Source organism: Oryctolagus cuniculus, chromosome 1 (assembly GCF_051225735.1).
Source record: "Oryctolagus cuniculus isolate XC-2025 breed Fujian yellow rabbit chromosome 1, ASM5122573v1, whole genome shotgun sequence".
Taxonomy (NCBI): domain Eukaryota; kingdom Metazoa; phylum Chordata; class Mammalia; order Lagomorpha; family Leporidae; genus Oryctolagus; species Oryctolagus cuniculus.
This window is the reverse complement of record NC_142867.1, coordinates 128,778,265-128,798,937: the sequence shown is the minus strand read 5'-3', so window position 1 is coordinate 128,798,937 and position 20,673 is coordinate 128,778,265. Positions and strand designations below refer to the sequence as shown.

Here is a 20,673-nt window from a genome sequence, read left to right as displayed (position 1 = left end):
GCTGGACTCCAAGGACTGATTTTCACAGTTTCTAAAACAAAGCTCCTTGAAGGAATCCCTGCTCCATGCAAATAAGTCCTCCTTCTCATCTCGCCAATGTTCATACCTATCCCAGTTTCCAAGTTGTACTCACTGCATGTAGGTACTGTAGGACTTCCCACAGTGGCAAGTAGTGGAACAGACTCACATCAGGATACACGGATTTAGGAGTAGGGTCAGGTAGCGGCGGCAGGGGAATTTCTGCAATGAAAACAGGTCACAGCTTGAGAAGTGCTTGAAGCAACCACTGTCTTCTTTAACTCCTCACCCCTGCTACGTCTGAGCATATCCCAGAGCCCACAAGTGACACGAGTCTTGTCCTAAAACACACATGTGCTTCTCCAAGAGTGACGAGCAACAGACAGCAATGAGTGAGTTGTGTTGTACCCGCACAAACCTGGACACACAGACCCCTCAGAGGGCTAATGTGGGCCATCACAGTGAGGGCTCTCAGGGAGCTTTTAGTCATTGTCAGGCTTTCCTAGTTCCTAGATGTAGTAGATGGTTAAGTAACACTGCTTGAAGAAGCAATAATTGGCAGGGTGGTTTATTCTCTTACATAGGGGTGACTATGTCACACATGGCATTGAGAGCTTTAAAAATAGGTTACATAATCTATGCCAACACAAACATCAAAGAGACAAGTGTCTTTCTATTTCCATGTTTCATTGAAGCAACTGAGATCCAAGGGCTTAGAAATGCTGCCTCAAAATGTTGGGCACCAAAAAATATGTTGTGCCCAGATCGTTAGATCCCCGCAGAGACCCCCAGAGAGTCGGTCACACCGAACTGCAAAAGCAAGGTTTATCGGGAGTACAAGCCGCGACAGGGACCTCATCCAACCAACCAGCACAGCAGAGGAAGGAGTGAGGCCCCGGTCTTTGTTTGGGAGAGTTTTTAAAGGGAAAAAGGGCTACATCAGCAGGAGAAAAGAGTTACATACAGCATGGAAGCTTTGGGTACAGGGAGTTACTTTGTTTAGCAATCTCTACTGTGCTGTCCTTGGCCTACCCAGCTAGCTGTCCCTGGTAAGCTTTGACATCTCTGGAATGCCTGAATGTCTGCTTTTACAAGGACCCGGGTCTGCTATGGGAAACGGAGGCTGCTTTTTTATTTTTTTAAAATGGAGTCACTTTGGTTCTTCAAAACCACACACATTTTAAGTGAGAAACCCAGGATTTACACTTCAGGTTGCCCTTGATCTCTAGAACAGCAGTAAGCTCCTGCCTTTCTCGGTCTTCCACAGCATGCAGATACTACATAAGGAGGACCACCCTCCACTTAAACGGTTACTGAGTACCTGAGATGGATCCAAGGATTTTTCGAAGTATGAAATACTTTTCTGTGTAATCGCCGGCCTCTGTCAGCGCAGCATCATAGTCTGTAAGACACACAGGGTCCTGTGAAGGGTGATGCAGCCTCTGCACAAGTTCCTGTGTCTGCCTTGGGCACGGATGGGGCAGGCCCGCTGAGAGGGACACAGAAAAAAACCACCTCCCCACCTTACAAAAAATCACTTTTTGTGTCCTCTTAGAGGTCCACGCCAGGGGGCAGTGCACAAATGAGGGAAGCATGGCCGGCGCCGCAGCTCACTAGGCTAATCCTCCACCTAGCGGCGCCGGCACACCGGGTTCTAGTCCCGGTCGGGGTGCCGGATTCTGTCCCGGTTGCCCCTCTTCCAGGCCAGCTCTCTGCTGTGGCCAGGGAGTGCAGTGGAGGATGGCCCAGGTGCTTGGGCCCTGCACCCCATGGGAGACCAGGAGAAGCACCTGGCTCCTGGCTTCAGATCAGCGTGGTGCGCAGGCCACAGCGCGCCAGCTGTGGCGGCCATTGGAGGGTGAACCAACGGCAAAAGGAAGACCTTTCTCTCTGTTTCTCTCTCTCTCTCACTATCCACGCTGCCTGTCAAAAAACAAACAAACAAACAAACAAACAAATGAGGGAAGCAGAGCTGTAAATCCTAGGTGCGATGGCACCCTTCAAGTGCGATGACAGCCGGATGGGACATTATGAGCATCACAGAAAACAGAGGGTAGACAAGGATGTGCTCAACACTCAGCACAGGTCATCAAGGATTCCAGAACACTTCCAGAGAATTCTTTATAACATTGCAATCCCACTAGAGCTGTAGAGGTGACCACACCAGGAAACACTTGCCATAGCTGGTGACAACACTCCTGTGTATCCCATTAAGTACAGCCCCGTTCATGAAACCGAAGTTGGTCCCACCGTGGAACATGTATGCATTGAAGGATATGTTATATTTGATAAACTGAGACACAGTACGTTCAACATCTGTGGAGAGAGAAGATGAGAACTTAGAGAATATTAAAAATTAACAGGAGGAAAGATGTCTTATTTGAATTGCTGTGATTTGAAACCCCAGCTTGCAATCAGTGAATTTTTTTTCAGTCAACCTCCACTAAGATGCTAACCAGAAAATGAAAAATTTCCCTGAACTGATCTATGAGACCATTCATTCTATCAATTCCAAGAGCCTTGTAAAATTTCCGTTGTTGCAGAGAATGAAATGCTTTGGCCCCTAGATATAATTATTAAATGATAACCTAAGGATTCTCATCTTCCTGAAATATCTAAACATTGATAATTTTTTTGAAAGTGTACAAATGATTAGCATGCCCCCTTTCTAATTGCCAGAACACTGTCTCTGGGTACAATGGCTTTGAATCACTGCTAATGTCTAAAAGTGGCTGTTGTCGAACTTAAGCCACAAAACTCTTTTTGCCACCATATTTCAGGAGATATATATGCCTTTCCCTGCCCACAAGACAAAATAGGAGGCTCAAATTTAGTTAGAAGTGGGAGTCAATCCTTGCCATGCCCCCTGCTATTCCTATGACTATTGAATTAAACAATATTAAACAATCTAATCTCTCTCTCTCAAGCTTCCAATTCCTATTTTGTTAACCGTAAGGATTAATTGCTGGTACCTCACAGGATTCAGAAAAAATTAATTATTAATTAATTCGGAAATACATATAAGAAGCATGACACAAGGCCTGACAGAAAAGATCAGAAAAGTTACTGTGTCTTGTTAGTGATGCACCTGCTGTTATGTTTGTGGTTGGTGGTGAACTTCTTGCACTGTTGGCCGTGATGTTATTACTGGCATTTGTAGAGGTTTCATCGAGGTTTATATTGTGTGTTGTCATGGTAGTGATATTGGTGTTTTGATTATTGATCTTGGTGTTGGAGTTACTGTAGCTTGCACTACTGTTGATGCTGGTAGTTTTGTTATTGCTGTTATGTTGCTGCTACTGTTGTTGGCATTGTTGTTGATGGTGTTGATAGTGGTTTTTGTTATTTAGTGCTTATGGTGGTGATATTGTAGCTGTCCTTATAAATGTTATTGGTGTTATTGTTACTGGTATCTTTGTTATTTTTGATGCCATTTTTATTGGCCGTGGCAGTGTTCTCATAGTTGGAATTGTATTGCGTTTGTTCGTGGTAGTGGCATTGGCATTTTTGTTGTGTTGATGGTGCTGATTGTAGTTCGTCTGGCTGCTGTTGGTGGGAACACTGATGTTATTGCTATGCTGTGACTGGTGATGTTAGTGAGATTTTCTTTTGTTCATTCTGTGTTCAGTCTTGTCTCAGTATGTGACAGACTTGTTCTGTATGCAGACTTGTCTCAGTAAGCAAGTGTTTTTGAATTTTTTTTAGTTAAATACAAGTGAGCTTGTTTGAATAACAGCTGCAACAAGATACCATTAGTAGAAACATGCGTTTAAAAAGTGAACACAGAGGCCAATGCTTGGCATAGTAGGTTAAGCTTCTGATGGTAGTGTCAGCATCCCATATGGGTGCTGGTTTGAGTTCTGGCAGCTCCACTTCCGATCCAACTCCCTGCTAATGGCCTATGAAAACAGCAGCTTCTGTCAGGATAGGAAAAGCCCAATTTTTATTCACTTGCATTTCTTTAAGGCCTGGCTGAAAGCATGGACTTTGGTGAATGTTCACATCTGAATGAATAAACAAATTGACAGTGAACCATTGAAATGCTCCGTGATGCAGTGCCATCTTTCCTTGGTGTCCAGCGTTGCTTCACACTTACCACGTACGTTTGTAAATTGGTGTGGCCCTAAACCCCAGCAGTCAAACCAGCCAATCCAATATTCCATAATCAGAATGGGCTTATTTCCCTGGAAATAAATACAATCAAACAGTTAAGTATGGAAAAAATAAAAGTCATAAGCCCTCATGGCAGCAGGGGAGAGTTTAAGAATCTCATGCTTTCCATGTTTTTCCAAATTCAGAACATTTTCTTTTTGTTCCATGATTTTTCACTTCCTCCTCACCTATCACATGTTCACCACTATCCGTAGCTTTGGCTCCTCCACTACACCAGTATCTCCTGGTTCCTCCCAGCTTTGTGCGCCTGCCTACAGTACATGGACAGAAGCACCCATGATTCCAAACTTGTGTTATCCTAGGCTGGCTTTGAAAGAATCAGCTTTGGATACAGAGAACCCTGGCTGAAAACCTTTTATGGAGAGTGACGTTCAGATATCACACTTCTGCTGAGCACAGAACCATCACTCCAACTCAGGTCTGTGTGCAATGATTAGATACTAGTCCTAGGGTTTACTCAGTCAATTTTTGTTCATTTTCTGTATGAGTTTATTCCATTTCACTTTACCTCAAGTGTGCTGAAGTTGCATTTCTATTTATTTCTTTATTGCATAATCTTACTTAAAATAGATTTGTTGGTAAACATAGTACATAAAGTACCAGGCTATTTTGACAATAACTGCATATTTTTATTCCTAGTCATCATTCAAACTTTCCATTATGCTTGGTACTGATTGATTACCCCAGGATACTATGAGTCTCCTTTATAAAATGAGTAAATTAAGGTTAGGAAAGCTGTCCAAATTCACTGAGACTTTAACTTCCCTGCCAAGTTACAGAATGCTTCCTTTTAACCTTCACTCTCTGTTGCCTGTGGATTGCAAATGTCTTATCTAAAACAGAAATTCTTGTGCCAAAGTAAAAAAATAAATATTTCTCAAGATATCTGAACTAACTCTTGTCTACATACAGAGGTACTTCATTTCAGATTCTCCTTAAACTTGCCCAAACTGCTATATGTCCTAGGCTTTCATCCTGATGCCTACATTCCACTTCTATTGTAACATTTCCAAGGCTGCCGATTAGTTCAGGCTCCTTTGGTAACGGCCGAAGTCTCCCCAGAGCAGGGGTAGCTGTCTCTGTGCATAAAACCTGGAAGGTTCCAACTGAACTACTCTTGGTTGATATGCTAGACACTCACAGAGTGCATTCATTCTTGGTCACATCCTGCTATGACCCCAGTGTTTGAAGCCTGAACGTCTAATTCCTTAGGTTGGACATGGTGTGGTTTGGATGTCCTGTCTTCTTTCATCTTGGTTTAATCTTTCAATTTCTGTACCCTCAAAATACTTCTGTGGGAAGGTAAATGGAAAATAAATATTCTGAGTCATTATATGACTGAAAATATCTTTATTCTGTATTCTATCAACACATTTGATCAATATTTGAGCTGGTTATAGAATTCTAAGTTAGAATTCATTTACCCTCAAATTTCAAATTTGTGTCCCACTGCTTCCTACTATACCATATCAGTATTTTTTTATTTATTTGACAGATAGAGTTAGACAGTGAGAAAGAGAGACAGAAAGAAAGGTATTCCTTCCATTGGTTCACCCCCCAAATGGCCGCTACGGCCAGAGCTACGCATATCCAAAGCCAGGAGCCAGGTGCTTCTTCCTGGTCTCCCACGCGGGTGCAGGAACCCAAGCGCTTGGACCATCCTCCACTGCCCTCCCAGGCCACAGCACAGAGCTGGACTGGAAGAGGAGCAACTGGGACTAGAACCTGGCACCCATATGTGATGCTGGTGCCACAGGCGGAGGATTACCAAGTGAGCCACAGTGCCAGCCCCCAAATCAGTATTTTGTAATCCTATACAATTCTGTTTCCTGTTGTTCTCTGTGTAAGATAATGATCACTTTCCCTGTAGGCTGTTAATTTCACTATGTGGGTCCTTTTTACCATTTTCGGTGTTATTAGAGCGCCACCTTCAATGGATACATATATAACATTCAGTCAAAGGAATTCTTATATTGTTTGTAATTTCCTTCCCCTGAGTTCCTTGTTTGTTTTTGTTGTTGTTGTTGTTTTTGACAGGCAGAGTGGACAGTGAGAGAGAGAGAGACAGAGAGAAAGGTCTTCCTTTTTGCCATTGGTTCACCCTCCAATGGCCGCCACGGCCAGCGTGCTGCGGCCGGCGCACCGCACTGATCCGAAGGCAGGAGCCAGGTGCTTCTCCTGGTCTCCCATGGGGTGCAGGGCCCAAGGACTTGGGCCATCCTCCACTGCACTCACTGGTCACAGCAGAGAGCTGGCCTGGAAGAGGGGCAACCGGGACAGAATCCGGCACCCCGACCGGGACTAGAACCCCGTGTGCCAGCGCCGCAAGGCGGAGGATTAGCCTAGTGAGCCGCGGCGCCGGCTTACCAATAACCTCTTATTTACAATCATGGATTAACATACCCGAGTTGGTGAAAGGCATATGCTTTGCATAATTCAATGAATCTAAAGCTTGGAAAGGAGAAATTACTGAAGCATAAATAAGAATAATGAGAAAAGTCTGTGACTTTTTGGAAATCTGAAAGCCAGAATTCTGGGATGAGGAGAAAGAGAAAAAAGAAATGAGTAATGGCGAGAATGTGGATCTTCATACCACAGTGTGCCACCAAGATCTATTTCTATTCTGGAGCACATCATGTGCTCTGTGTCACGGGGACATCTCCTAAGTACTTGGGCCAACACAAGTTCACCTAGATCAGCAATACGTAATAATAAAAGAGGAAATCATTATACTTAGTGAAATAAGCCAGTCTCACAAAGACAAATACTGTATGGTCTCTCTAATCTGTGGTAGCTAATAGAGTACCTAAAAGGTAACCTGTAGGAGTGAAACTGACACCTTGGTATGTGATGATTTTGTAGAGCCCTTGTCTTGAGTGTTAAGGAACAATTTTTGTATGTTTGTTTGTGTTCTTTTTCTTCATACTATTCTATGAACTCTCTATTTAGTGTAGGGTTAATCTTATGAATATAAAATTAACTGAAAATAGATCTTTATAAAAAATAAGAATGGGAATGGGAGAGGGAGGAAGAAGAAGGGTGGGAGTGTGGGCAGGAGTGAGGGGAAATCACCATATTCCCAAATTTGTATATATTGAATGCATGAAGTTTATATCCCTTAAATAAAATAAAATTTTAAAAACAAAAATATATACTTACAAACAATAAAAATAATTTTGCCTCTTTTAAAAATTTTGGTTATTTATTTATTTATTTTAGAGGCAGAGGGGGAGTGAGAGACCAGAGACAGCTTCTCCACAAATCCTGTGAACCATGGCTAGGCCAGGGTGAGATGGAAGACAGGAACTCAGTTCAGCTCACACACATTGGCGGCAGGGACCCAATTCCTGGAGCCATCTCCTGCTGCCTCCCATAGTGCACATCACCAGGAAGCTGGAGTCAGCAGGAGAGAAGAGAGGACTTCAACCTAGCATCCAGCTGGGCCTCCCAACAGGTGTCTTAAGAGTGAATCCTTGTTTGTTTCTTTAAATTTGAAAATAAGCCAGAGGAAAGATGCCCAAACCTTCCTATTGCACAGAACAAAGTAATCTTGTAAACTTAAAAATCTCCATGAAGCAAGCACCTGTCCAAACTGAGAGCATAAAGGAACATGGAAATTGCTCAAGGAACACATGATAGGAAGACGTACGAAGAGGAAAACATAAAAATCGGACCTGAGGGAGTTTTATTAAATGGAGTACACTATGTCAAAACCATAAAGCATTAACAGGACAATAAACAGGCAAAGAACATTAAAGTAAATGGAGTGAAAAGTGAGCAAAATTAAATATAAACGAACATGGAGTACAAAGGAGTAGAAGAGAAAACCTTAAGAGAGCTATCGGAGTTAGACAGAATTCTGCATTATACATAATTTGTGTCCCTAAAGAAATAAACAAAACATTTTAAACATGTGTAAAGAAATAAAACTAACAATTTCCCATAAGGGTGATCTGTGTTATTTGGACCAATCTTTTCAATGAGTATCAAAAATGCATATAATATGACGTCACCTTAGAAATAGCTTAAAAGGAAATTCATGGATATGAAGATAAATCTGGAGATATATTTAAAAGTAAGTTCAGGAGATAAAAACGTAAGGCAATTAAAGAGATACAAAGCTCATTTAGACATGTTATAAGCATGTTTTAGACTTAAATAATGAAATGATTAGTATTGTTAGCTATGATTTCTCAGATTAGACTAAAAGGTGTAAAGCAAAGATGTTCATATAAATTCTATAATTTTAAACTGGTATTTTAAAAAAACCTGATGGAAGCATGGCTGTCCCCTTTGAACACACACCACCATTCTGGATCTGCACACTGAGAATACCTAGAAGCAACAGCTGTTTGATATTGATCTCAGATTGTGTCCCACAGGTGACAGCAGGCCCCTAGGAGGAATAGTTGACAACATGTATAGTACTGAAGTAGATCAGGAGAGTCTGGGACATCTTAATTGGCTGGAAACTGTCAGAGACAGAGGGTGTCATGACAAAAGGAAGTAGTAACCAGTTTGAAAGGCAGCCAATTAGCCAAGAAAAACAACATTTCAGCTTCAAGAAAAAATGAATACAATGGAGGTAATTGAATTGAATCAATCATATTATAATATCATGAATTGATAATAATGGCAACTAGACCTGATCAGCTTTGACTACAGTGCCCAGTGAAGCAGGCAGTGGTACCACCCACCCATCCATCCATGACCTGGGAATGCAACTCTAAAGCTTTCCTGAGTGGCTTGGCTCACCAAGGTCCCAGGAAATGAGTGGGTCTCCCAGTCACCTCCTTGTGGTACTGAGATGCAGCTGAGGGACAAGCATCGGTGTAGTTTTTTTAAGCTGTTGCTTTGGGTGCTTGCAATCCATATTGGAGTGCATTGTTTGCTCCCTTGCTCCTCTTCTTCTAACCCTGCACATGTGTGTGACCTAGGAGCCAGCAGTGATTATTCAGACTTTGTTCACTGTAGCCCACATGGGAAACCCAGATGGAGGCCCTTGCTATTGCAGGGATTCCGGGTATGAACCAGTAAATGGAAAATATTTTTCCTTCTGTGTACTTCTTTCTCCCAAATAAAAATGAAAATAAATAAATATTTTAAAGATTTAAATGAAGCAACTGAGTGGCCCATTCTCAGAACCTGTTTACTGTGTTCTGGAAAGCAGACCATCAGCACTTGCAAGCTTCTTTTAGTCCTGGAAGCAGCATGGCAACTGGCCTCCCTGAGCAAGCATGCCCCCATGAAGTTACCCACGCAACCCCCAAATACTGGGAAGGTTCTCCAGTCTCCGTTCATCCTGGTTCAACATGCCCCCATGAAGTTACCCACGCAACCCCCAAATACTGGGAAGGTTCTCCGTGAGGGCATCCTGGTTCAACATGCCCCCATGGAGCCTTAGACACTGATAGTCACCTTTCCACATTCATGATGTGCCACATGGCCTATCACCATGGGCCTGTCACCATGACCTCTCTCCCACACAACCTGCAGAAACTGAAGATGGCCCAGCACACATAGTGAAGTGCACTGTGCACAGAGCTGCTTCAAACTTGCTGCAACCAAGGAAATAGCTTCCCAGCTTGTGGTGCAATCTCACACTCCTTGCAAACACTTGACATAATGTCAGTGTTACAGTTCAAGAAGCTAAACACACACTGAAGTGATCACCTGGACCAAAGCACAAAAACCAGTATAAGAACAAAAACACATGAAAAAAAAAAAAAAACAAGGAAATATGATTCCTCAAAGGAACCGAATAACTCTAGCAACAGACCACAAGGAACCAGAGAGAAGTGAAGTACTTTACAGAATCTAAAAACAATGATTTGAAGGAAAATTAGTGATACCTAAGAGAATACAGACTTGAATACAGACTCTCTTGAAAAGAGAGCATATGAATTAGAAATTTAGCATAGAATTAATCAGAAATATTGGAGCTAAAGAACTGAATAAATGAACCCACAACAGCATAACTGAGCCACCTGAAAAAATTCTGAATTGGAAGACAGGTCTTTTGAAATAATGCTATCCAATAAAAAAATAAATAAAACTTTTTTAAAAATGAAGGATGCCTTGAAGACCTGTAGAGTGCTGTTAAGTGAGCAAGATCCTCCCTATGGGTGTTCCAGATGGAGAAGAAAAGGGAAAAATGCATAGAATACTTATTTAATGACATAATTGCTGAAATGGGGGAAAATATGAGCTTCCAGACACAGAAAGCTCAAAGACCGCTCACAGGCCAAACCAAAAGGCCCTCTTCAAGACATAGTCTAGTCGAACTGTGAAAAATATGAACTAGAGAATTGTAAAGATAAGAAATCTCTCTTAGATTAATGACACACTTCTCAGCAGACTTAGAGACCAGGTGAACCAACTTATTTTTGGTAAAGTAGCTAAAATCAATCCCTGGAGAAAGGAAAGTCTACAACAAATGGTGCTGGGAAAACTGAATCTCCCAGTGCAGAAGTATCAAACTAGACCCCTACCTTACACCTTACACAAAAACCCACTCAAATGAATCAAAGACCTAAATCTATGACCTCATACCATCAAATTACTAGAGAACAAAGGGGATACTCTGCAAGCTATTGGCAATAGGCAAAGACTTCTTGGATAAGACCCTAGAAGCACATGCAATCAAAACCAAAATAAACAAATGGGATTATACCAAGATGAGAAGCTTCTGCACTGCAAAGGATCTACTCAACAAAGTGAAGAGGCAACCAACAGAATGAGAGAAAATACTTACAAACTATGAAACTGATAACAGACATATCTAGAATCTATAATGAGCTCAAAAAACTCAACAATAACAAAACAAACAGTCCAGTTGAGAAATGGGCAAAGGACTTGAACAGGCATTTTTCAAGAGAGGAAATTCAAATGGCCAATAGACACTTGAAAAAATGTTGAGGATCACTAGACATGAGGGCCATGTAAATCAAAACCACAATGAAGTTTCACCTCACTCTAGTTAGAATGACTCTCATACAGAAATAAACAAACAAAAAATGTTGTTCAAGGATGTGAGGGAAAAGGTACCCTAATCCTCTGTTGGTGGGAATGCAAACTGGTACAGCCACTGTGGAAGAGAATATGGATATACCTTAGAAAATGCACATAGACCTACCATTTGCCCCAGCAATCTCACTCCTAGGAATTTATCCAAATGAAAAGAAATTAGCATTTGAAAGTATTATCTGTACCCGCATGTTTATAGCAGCTCAATTCACAGTAGATAAGATAGGAAATGAACCAAGATGTCTATCAATTGATGACTGATGATTGGATAAATTATGGTTTATACACACACACATACACTATGGAGTACTACCAAGCTGTAAAAAATATGAAATGCTTTCTTTTGCAACAAAACAGATACAACTGAAGACAATTATATTTAGTAAAATAAGCCAGTCTCAAAAGGTAGATATCATGTTTTCCCTGATCTGGGGTAACTAATAGAGTACCTAAAATGCAACGTACTGGAGTAAAATGGACATTTTGAGATTCAGTGATGGTTTATAGCCCTTGTCTCTTGTGTTGAGGAACAGTGTTTTTTTCTTTTTTCATACTATTTGTTGAACTCTTTACTTAGTGTAGGATTAACCTTATCAGCATAAAGTATACTGAAAATAGATCTTTGTGGCCAGCACCATGGCTCACTTGATTAATCCTCTGCCTGTGGCGCTGGCATTCCACATGGATGTCGGGTTCTAGTCCCAGTTGCTCCTCTTCCAGTCCAGCTCTCTGCTGTGGTCCGTGAAGGCAGTGGAGGATGGCCTAAGTGCTTGGGCCCTGTACCCACATGGGAGACCAGGAGGGAGCCCCTGGCTCCTGGCTTCGGATCAGCGCAGCACGCCGGCTGTAGTGGCCATTTGGGGGGTGAAACAATGGAAGGAAGACCTTTCTCTCTGTCTCTCTCTCTCTCTCACTAACTCTGCCTGCAAAAGAAAGAAAGAAAGAAAGAAAGAAAGAGAGAGAGAGAGAGAAAGAAAGAAAGAAAGAAAGAGAGAGAGAGAGAGAGAGAGAGAGAGAGAGAGAGAAAGAAAGAAAGAAAGAAAGAAAGAAAGAAAGAAAAAATTAAGAAGGGGGGGGAGCATGGTGCCATGGTATAGCAGGTAATAGCCACTGTCTGCAGTGCCGGCATCTTATTTGGGTTATGGTTCGAGTACCGGCTACTCCACTTCTGATATAGCTCACTACTATGGCCTGAGAAGGCAGTAGAAGATGGCCCAAGTCCTTGGGCCCCTGCACCCACATGGGAGACCCAGAAGAGGAAGCTCCTGGCTTCAGATCAGCATAGCTCCGGCCGTTGCGGCCATCTGGGGAATGAACCAGTAATGAAAGACACCTCTCTCTGTGTCTGCCTCTGCCTCTCTGTAACTCTGCCTTTCAAATAAATAAATCTGTTTAAAAAGTATATTATCAAAAAAACTAAGAGTAGGATTAGGAAAGGGAGGATGAAGAAGGGTTGGTACATAGGCCAGAGAGAAGGTAGGGTAGGGAGTATCATTATGTTCCAAAGTTTGTATCTATGAAACACATGAAACTTGTATAACTTAAATAATATTTTTAAAAAGAAAAGACAAATAAATGTTTAAAAATGAAAAACTTAATTTCAATGAAGATGTTAAAAACAAGTAACAACAGAAAAAGGAAGATAAAAGGAAGATTAATGAATGCATAGCACAAAAATTTCTGGGTACTTCTAGTTACTAAGTTGGAAAATGTGCAGAAATACATAAGAAAACAAAGTTTTCATTTTTATCTTTGTTAAAAACTTATAGAGGAGTAGGAGAAACACAATGGAATGAGAAATGTGGGAAGCTTTGGCCAAATGAGGTCTCTGCATGTGACAGGAATGGAAAGAAAGCTTCCTTCTGAGTATGGACTGGCACTGGAAAGCAGACAAGAAGTCACAACAGGACGATCAGGACTTGTCAGCGGAGTTGGATGCTATGGCAGACCCCAGGGAAGCTAGGAAAGCAGATGAAGCGGAGAGGACAATGATCCACATTTGATACTGAAGAGTGGCACCTGGCTGTGCAGTGGGGACAGGATATGCTCCCTGTGCTTAGTCCACTGAAACTGTCAAAGGGGACATACGCAGAGAGAAAAGGAGAAGCTGCTTGATTCCTCTTTGTAATTAAATTACTAAGAAATATCCACCCATTCTCATGATTCTCAGAGTCCAGATGAAAACAATACAACCAAAGAAAGATATTTATCTTTCATACATGACACAAGGTGTCCATTTATTCCTTTTTTTAAAATTTGCTTCTTTATTTATTTTTTTTGACAGGCAGAGTGGACAGTGAGAGAGAGAGACAGAGAGAAAGGTCTTCCTTTTTCCATTAGTTCACCCCCCAAGTGGCCACTATGGCCGGTGTGTTGTGCCAATCTGAAGCCTGGAGCCAGGTGCTTACTCCTGGTCTCCCATGTGGGTGCAGGGCCCAAGGACCTGTGCCATCCTCCACTGCCCTCCCAGGCCACAGCAGAGAGCTGGCCTACAAGAGGAGCAATCGGGACAGAACCAGCGCCCCAACCAGGACTAGAATCTGGGGTGCCGGCACCGCAGGCAGATGATTAGTCTAGTGAGCCATGGCACTGGCCAAGGTGTCCATTTCTGAGCTCTGTTCACACAGAGGAAAGAGAACATCTTCTGTTTATGATTCGCTGATAATGTTGTACATCTTTAATCCTTCAGTCTACTCTCAACCATTTCCACAATGTGATCCATAAGCAGAAATGACAGGGCAGGAGTTCTTCCTCTTTTTCCACACAAAAAAAGCAAACATACCCTGAAATGGCTTCGGACACTATCAAGCCCATTCTTGACACCAGATGCACTGGCTATGGAATTGTGGAAGGAGAAGGGTGCAACTCTCCATCTCTAAGACATCATACCTGCACTCTATACAGCCGTTTAGGAATATCCTTAAAATATTTTCTCATATTGATGGTCGCCAGTACTGTAAAGAGAAGAAATATCTACTGAGACACTGTGACAAGTGCCATCAAGGAAGAGATGGAAGCCCCTTCTACACATAAAGCAGGAGTATGCTGAGCCGTATGGATAGTGCGACACTGCTTGTAGCCATAGTGACTTTCTCCACATCAAACACTTGCTAGGACACTTTATGCAAAAGATATTTTGTGTACCAGTGCAATCTCAGCTACTTCAATCTTAGTATTTTATGCAGCTTTTATAGGCCAAAGTTCAGCACACTTTCCAGGGTACCACTATAATATGGAAAACACATTAAAAGAGGCAAGAATAACATTCTACTGCAGCAGATGATACTGTGTTAAACATTATGTGACTGGACCCATCTGCCTACTGATATCCAGTCATTTTTCTTACTATTAACACTTGGAGATTCTGTCCTGAATTTTCCTGCTACTTCATTCTTAAGGGTTCACTGAGTGTCTACACTGAATCTCAGCATGTAGGCTCATAGCTCAAATTGGGTTACTTTCTCACCATCTTCTATGGTTCCCTGTGTTGGTGGGGATGGCCAGGATGCTAAGCTCTGCCCACTGTTCCTCACTTGCTGTAATACAAGTCTTTTTGATCCAATATAATGTGCATAGGAAAGAGAGGCATAGAACAGTCACTCGGATTGTTCAAAGTTTACATCATCTGAGTAAGAGTCTTAGTTCTCCTTTCAAGCAGCTCTAACTTGTACCTCCTTTGATGTAGCCTTTTGGCAGCTCAGTCGGTACATCAGAGGTCAAAAGCAGCTCCACAACCCCTCTTTTCAACAGAGCCTGTGGTGAAAATTGAATAAAATGAGTCCCATTTAGGAGAGCAATTCCTCACAGACTTTGTCCAATTCCAGAAGGCACAGCTGTCAGGCAGAAGCCAGCACCTCCATGGAGCCCTACATTGTGCCTTCCACCTCTTCCTTGCCGATCTGGTGAGCACCACCACCCTATTTTATCCAGGTCTTTAACTCAAGTCCTTTGGTGTACAGAGCTAATGTGACAGGGCAGACTCTGAAGGGTCAGGCCAGATCACAAGGCTCCTCATCCTGCTCAGCACCCTGATCAGGGCTCCATTCAAGACTGGAACCTCTTCAGCCCTTCAATACAGGAATTCAGGGACAGGGAGGGCCTGAAACATTACACAGAACAACAGGCAGGACTGCAGTCATTCCCTAGTCTGAGATGCACCTGTACAGAGGAGCAAAATGATTATACAGACCCCGAAGAAGCAAACTAGCAGCAAACATCATCAAGTCACAGATCACTATTTACCATAAATGTACGTTCACCAACCTCCGATTTCAATGAGAACTCTTGGTCATAATGATTAGCCAAAAAAAAAAAAGGAATAATATTTCATACCATGCTCTCTCATTATAGTGTTAAGTATATACTGATTGTCCTAATGATTTTGTAAATTCATAGAGGAATTGAATGCAAGTTAAATATTCTTATCACAGACATTGCCGCTATCAGTGTAGGAAAGAAAACAGAAATAGGTACTCGAAAGAGACAGATTGAGGAAGAAGGCATGTAAATGTAGAGACACACCAAATGTTCTTACCTCTTGGAGATAAGGCATGTAGTGTTTGTCCATATTAAATGCACCATATTCATTCTCCACTTGGAATGCAATGACAGGACCTCCCTGGCGGTACTGAGAAACAAAGGCAGGGGGTTGAAATATTAGGCTATAAGAATTGAAAGTTTCAGTGTCTGAGTTTGCTGGATAAGGTAACACAGGTGTTGTGGGCACATGGAGCCAAATTCCCTGAGGATCTGACCACTCAGCTCCTAGACACTCAAGCTGCAGCAAAAGTCCTGCTGTCTCTTGTGTTATAGAGATGAGTTTCCACAGCTCCCTCTGTTTCTCATACCAAGTAATCACTTGAATATGAACTCTCAAACCCACAATTCACCTCCTTCTTGCCCTCTGCAAAAGTTTAATTCATATTCCAAATTCCCTGTGTTGGAAACAGATTCCAAGTCCAGTGGTAGCAGATTTGGAGATTGAGGATCGGGAGTGAATTAGGATTGGCTGAAGTCATGTAGTGGCCAGCATTAGCAGTTTCAGTGGTAGCACTAACGTCTCATCACGTGATGTTTCCCACCAGGCTGCACAGCAGCAAGCAGGTCATCACAAGGTGCTTAGCAGATGCTGGCAGCATGCTCAAGAACACCTCCATCACCAAGAGACGAACAACCTGCCATTCTCTGTCAACTGCTCAATTTCAGGAATTTCATTATAGCCAAAGAACATGGACTGAAATGCCATGTGATCAGAAAGAGTCATGCCTCCCCCCGCTTTCTCTCTCAGTGTGATATAATCCCTGCGTGCTGGGTCCGAATGCTTCCACCACCAGCCTAGGAGCATGTCTGAGCATGTCTGTGGTGCAGCTCCTCTACCTTCTGAGCCTTTGATCTCTCCTTCCGTTTGAGTGACCTCTCGAATCAAGGGCTCTTATCCAAGATCTTCATTCACATCGTAGGGTAGCAGTCTGGAGAAAATACCCCACCAGTAATGGATTGCTCACTCTCGCTACCTCTTCCTACCAAGGTCACCAGGTATGTTTCATGGATGTTCTGTGCTCTCACTTTGTAATCACTCCCCAAGCCATGTTGGCAAAGCCTCTAGCCCACCTTGCCACTTCGTCCATCACCACTGAGGAGCTGTGCTCAAGTTAAAGCACTGTTCAGTGCTTAGTCACTCAGTGTTTACCCATTGTCAGTGAATTTCCTTCTCCTTGTAGCCTCTGGACACTGACAGTAGAGTGAGCTCTTGACAGTAACTCCCAACGCAGAGTCTCATGGATCCCATTGCCTACAGATAAGATGCCAATCACAGAGGGCATATGCTATTTCTGGCGAAAGGACTGGGCTCTGGAGTGGGCAGAGGGGGGCTGAAGAGTTCCTTTACAAGCCGAATTTGGAGTCTTTTCCTACTCATGCTGCCTCAAGCATACTGTTCTTCTGTTTTTCACATACCCCATTCCATCTCCTTCCATCTATTCTCTCCCATGAAGACACAGGACCAAAAGCTTGGCCTGGATAATACCTGACCAACCTTCTGATTGCCTTCTAGAAGACATGCCCTGGATCTCTCTGTTTTTGGAAAATATTGATCCATCATCTCACAGGAACAGCCTAGGCCTGAACCACTGTAGCCATCATCATCCTAAGTGTAGTGTCTGTTCCTTTAGATCTATGATATGATTATATATGTGTAGGAAATTCCCTGTACAATGAAGCAGAATCTAAACAAATTGTTTGTCATCTACACAGACAACTACGTGGATTGTTTTCAGGAGGGAAGGGAGACTTGATTTTCACCATCACTCTTTGCTGCCTTTTGAGTATATTTACTGAGCACTTGCATTAACTGTAAAACAATGAAAGTAGCATCAGAGCAGACAGGTCAGATACACATCAGGGCATTTGTGAGTATCAGGCATACGCTGACACCCAGGACAACACTGGTGCAGTTCCTGTCCTGCACGATGTGGGTCTTTCCAGAAGCTATGAGGAAAACCCATAGTCAAGTCAAAATTTCTGTCCTTAAGCTGATGGTGCAGAATCTAAAGGTCCAGGAATGTCAGCTTCGTGTTTCATATGCACTGGATGTGGCCGATTAAGTGGTTGGGCTGGAACAAATTAGTTCCCTACAGTGAGAGAATGAAGAAAACATCTCCTGGGCCTTACCTGGAGAGGAGCCATTCTGGGAACCAGATGATCAAAATACCTGTCCACTGCTTCAACAAAGCCTTTGTCTGTCGTCCTCATTCGAGACTTGTAGTCCTGCAGTAGCCAGCTGGAGTTGGGAGAGCCAGGCTCAGTGTAGAGACAGAAGGCAGGTTAAAAGTGGCTGGGGTCACAAAGCGTGATCCCAGGCCTTTCTCAGAGACCCTTCATCAGTTATCACCTCTGTACATCCAGCTCACATCGAGTCTTGCTATGCCCAAAAGCCCTCCAAGGATCTGCACAAAGGGGGCCTCTTGGACTACTTCCAGACTCTCAGAATCTACATGAAAGAATTACCTCCAGCTGCGAGGCACCTTACAACTCAGGAAAGTGTTCAGATCCCCTTAACCAGCCTGAGAGCTTGAGCATGCCAAGACCCCTAAATACTTGAGTGTTTTCTCTCTCATTCACTAACTGCTCTTGCCCACGCTTTACAGCACTCTAAGAACATTTTTCATGACCGCAGCATCTGCTCCTTGGAAAGCAGGGCCACATTTCTACAAAGACCTAAGACTTCAGTTTCTGGGTGGGAGCTACAAGCCCATAAATCCCTCCTCTCCTGGTCACTGGGTGGTGCCAGGTCCCCAGCTGAACAGAACAGGGATTAGTCACTTCCCACTTCCCTCAAATTCCACTTCCCTCCGGTTCAGGCTTTTCAATCTCCTGAGCTGGATGGGAGAAGGATCCCATCATGAGAAAAGCAAATATTTCCTGTGAATCTGAGACAGACAAATGCTCATCTGGAGGCACAACCAGAGGAAAAAACAGGAATCCTGTCAGATGGCATGGGGAGAGAACAGGATTTTCAAATAATCACCCACACCTCACATGTCTGCATTGAGAGCCAACATGAAAAATGAGCAAACAAAACTTGGGTAGTTAGAAGGAGGGGAGTGGGCTGGGTCTCAGGTGCTGGAGACATTGCAACAACTTAAGGGAAAGATCAGAGGGATCAGACCCTTCTGTGCAGACCCAAAAGCTTCCATTCCCTTTCTTCTCACAACGTGAAAACAGTAGAGGTGCACATAGCACCTGCCTGTGGAGAGAGACAAGGATAGGCCTCCTCCTCCCCTCACAGCCTGGCAAGGCCACAGGCTCAAGAACCAGGACAGCCATCTCCACTCCTGTTCCATGCAGTGGGGATAACAGAGGCCCCTGCCCCTTGCCACGGCTGTGGACTGCATGCATGCAGATGCACCTACTCCCCATGAATCAATGTTAGACACATACACTTGGTCAGTGAAGGTTGTTATTATTACTAGGTTGAAATTTTTCTTTAAGTAAAGCAAGATGGTTTACTAAACCTCAACTCTGGTGTCAGAACCAAGCTTACCTGGGCAAGCCACCAAGGTCGATCTCAGCACAGATGTAGGGGCCTGGACGCAGAATCACCCACAGCCCCATCTCCCAAGCCATCAGCACAAAGGCCCTGTGGAGGTAAAACCCCCTCAGCACTGGGCATGAGTCCAGGGCAGAGTCTGGGCAGGAGGGAGCCTGCACACACCACCTGTTGTAGTAGCTGCCTGCCTCTTCCCCATCCTATCAGGGAAACAGGTGAGGAAAAGCGCAACCACAACCGCAGCAGTGTTAGGCATCCCCACCCAATTCAGAGGCCAGAGGTCCTGATAGCTAGGTTCCCACTAGTTCCCAGCCTCAGGGTCATCTGCATAGATCCAGAGGGTATTCAAGGGAAAAGGGCATCAGCCATGGTGCAGCGTGCACTGCACCAATCCTGACCCCAACTGCCTTGCCTATTTAGAGGGTAGCACTGTCCCCTTGCAAATGAATGGAGCTCATTGCAGCAGCTGGTCAGACCTACTGGTCCTTGATTGTTGGCCCCTCTGGCCTGCAGTGCACAAGGGACCGCAGAAGCTGCTGGCTCTGCACATCTGAGGAGACAGGTCAAAGCAGAGGAGTATCATATCCTGGGTGCCAAGAACAAGATTCTCAACACAGAGGCAGGGCATGGCTAGGGTTCCTCATCTGCCCTATGTAGCCACTTCTTGGCCTCCTCCTCTAACCCCAGGATCATCATCACCACGTACTCCAGGTCCAGGTTCCCAGAAAATTCAAATTTGCCTCTTTCTGGCTCATGGAGGTTCCAGGGAATGTACCTGGAAGACATAAAAGGGAAGAAGCCTAAGAATCTTATTTCTTACTTTCACATTGTTAGGTCAACCCCAAACCCAGCCTAAAAACAGGGATAATTGCACTGTGCTGTGCAATAAGAAGAAATTACCAATGGAATTAAACCTCTCTCTCAAAACAGTTAAATCTTCGGTAGTTTCCTCCTCTGTTACCCATTTGTGGTCCTATGGTTCCAGTTTCCTCGGCTTTTGTGTAAATTCTCCCACTCACTGTCTCATTCTTTTTTTTTTTTTTTTTTGACAGGCAGAGTGGACAGTGAGAGAGAGAGACAGAGAGAAAGGTCTTCCTTTGCCGTTGGTTCACCCTCCAATGGCCGCCATGGCCGGCATGCTGCAGCCGGCGCACCGCGCCTATCCGAAGCCAGGAGCCAGGTGCTTCTCCTGGTCTCCCATGGGGTGCAGGGCCCAAGCACTTGGGTCATCCACCACTGCACTCCCTGGCCACAGCAGAGAGCTGGCCTGGAAGAGGGGCAACTGGGAAAGAATCTGGCGCCCCGACTGGGACTAGAACCCGGTGTGCCAGCGCCGCAAGGCAGAGGATTAGCCTAGTGAGCCACGGCGCTGGTCCACTGTCTCATTCTATATCACTTCCACAAAAAAA

At 43.7% G+C, this 20,673-nt stretch overlaps 1 protein-coding gene across 1 annotated transcript in view; it reads right to left on the bottom strand.

Moving 5' to 3' along the window:
• Nucleotides 1-20,673, bottom strand: part of LOC103345097 (beta-galactosidase-1-like protein 3) — a 66,103-nt gene that overhangs the window by 31,358 nt on the left and 14,072 nt on the right. Inside the window, exons 4-13 of the mRNA XM_008248354.4 lie at nucleotides 19,971-20,039; nucleotides 19,259-19,354; nucleotides 17,887-17,995; nucleotides 15,752-15,844; nucleotides 14,889-14,970; nucleotides 14,107-14,171; nucleotides 4,115-4,202; nucleotides 2,197-2,334; nucleotides 1,340-1,420; nucleotides 134-240 (exon numbers count right to left, since the gene is read on the bottom strand). Coding sequence (XP_008246576.3) covers nucleotides 134-240; nucleotides 1,340-1,420; nucleotides 2,197-2,334; nucleotides 4,115-4,202; nucleotides 14,107-14,171; nucleotides 14,889-14,970; nucleotides 15,752-15,844; nucleotides 17,887-17,995; nucleotides 19,259-19,354; nucleotides 19,971-20,039 — 928 coding nt within the window. The remainder of the gene's footprint in view (nucleotides 1-133; nucleotides 241-1,339; nucleotides 1,421-2,196; nucleotides 2,335-4,114; nucleotides 4,203-14,106; nucleotides 14,172-14,888; nucleotides 14,971-15,751; nucleotides 15,845-17,886; nucleotides 17,996-19,258; nucleotides 19,355-19,970; nucleotides 20,040-20,673) is intronic.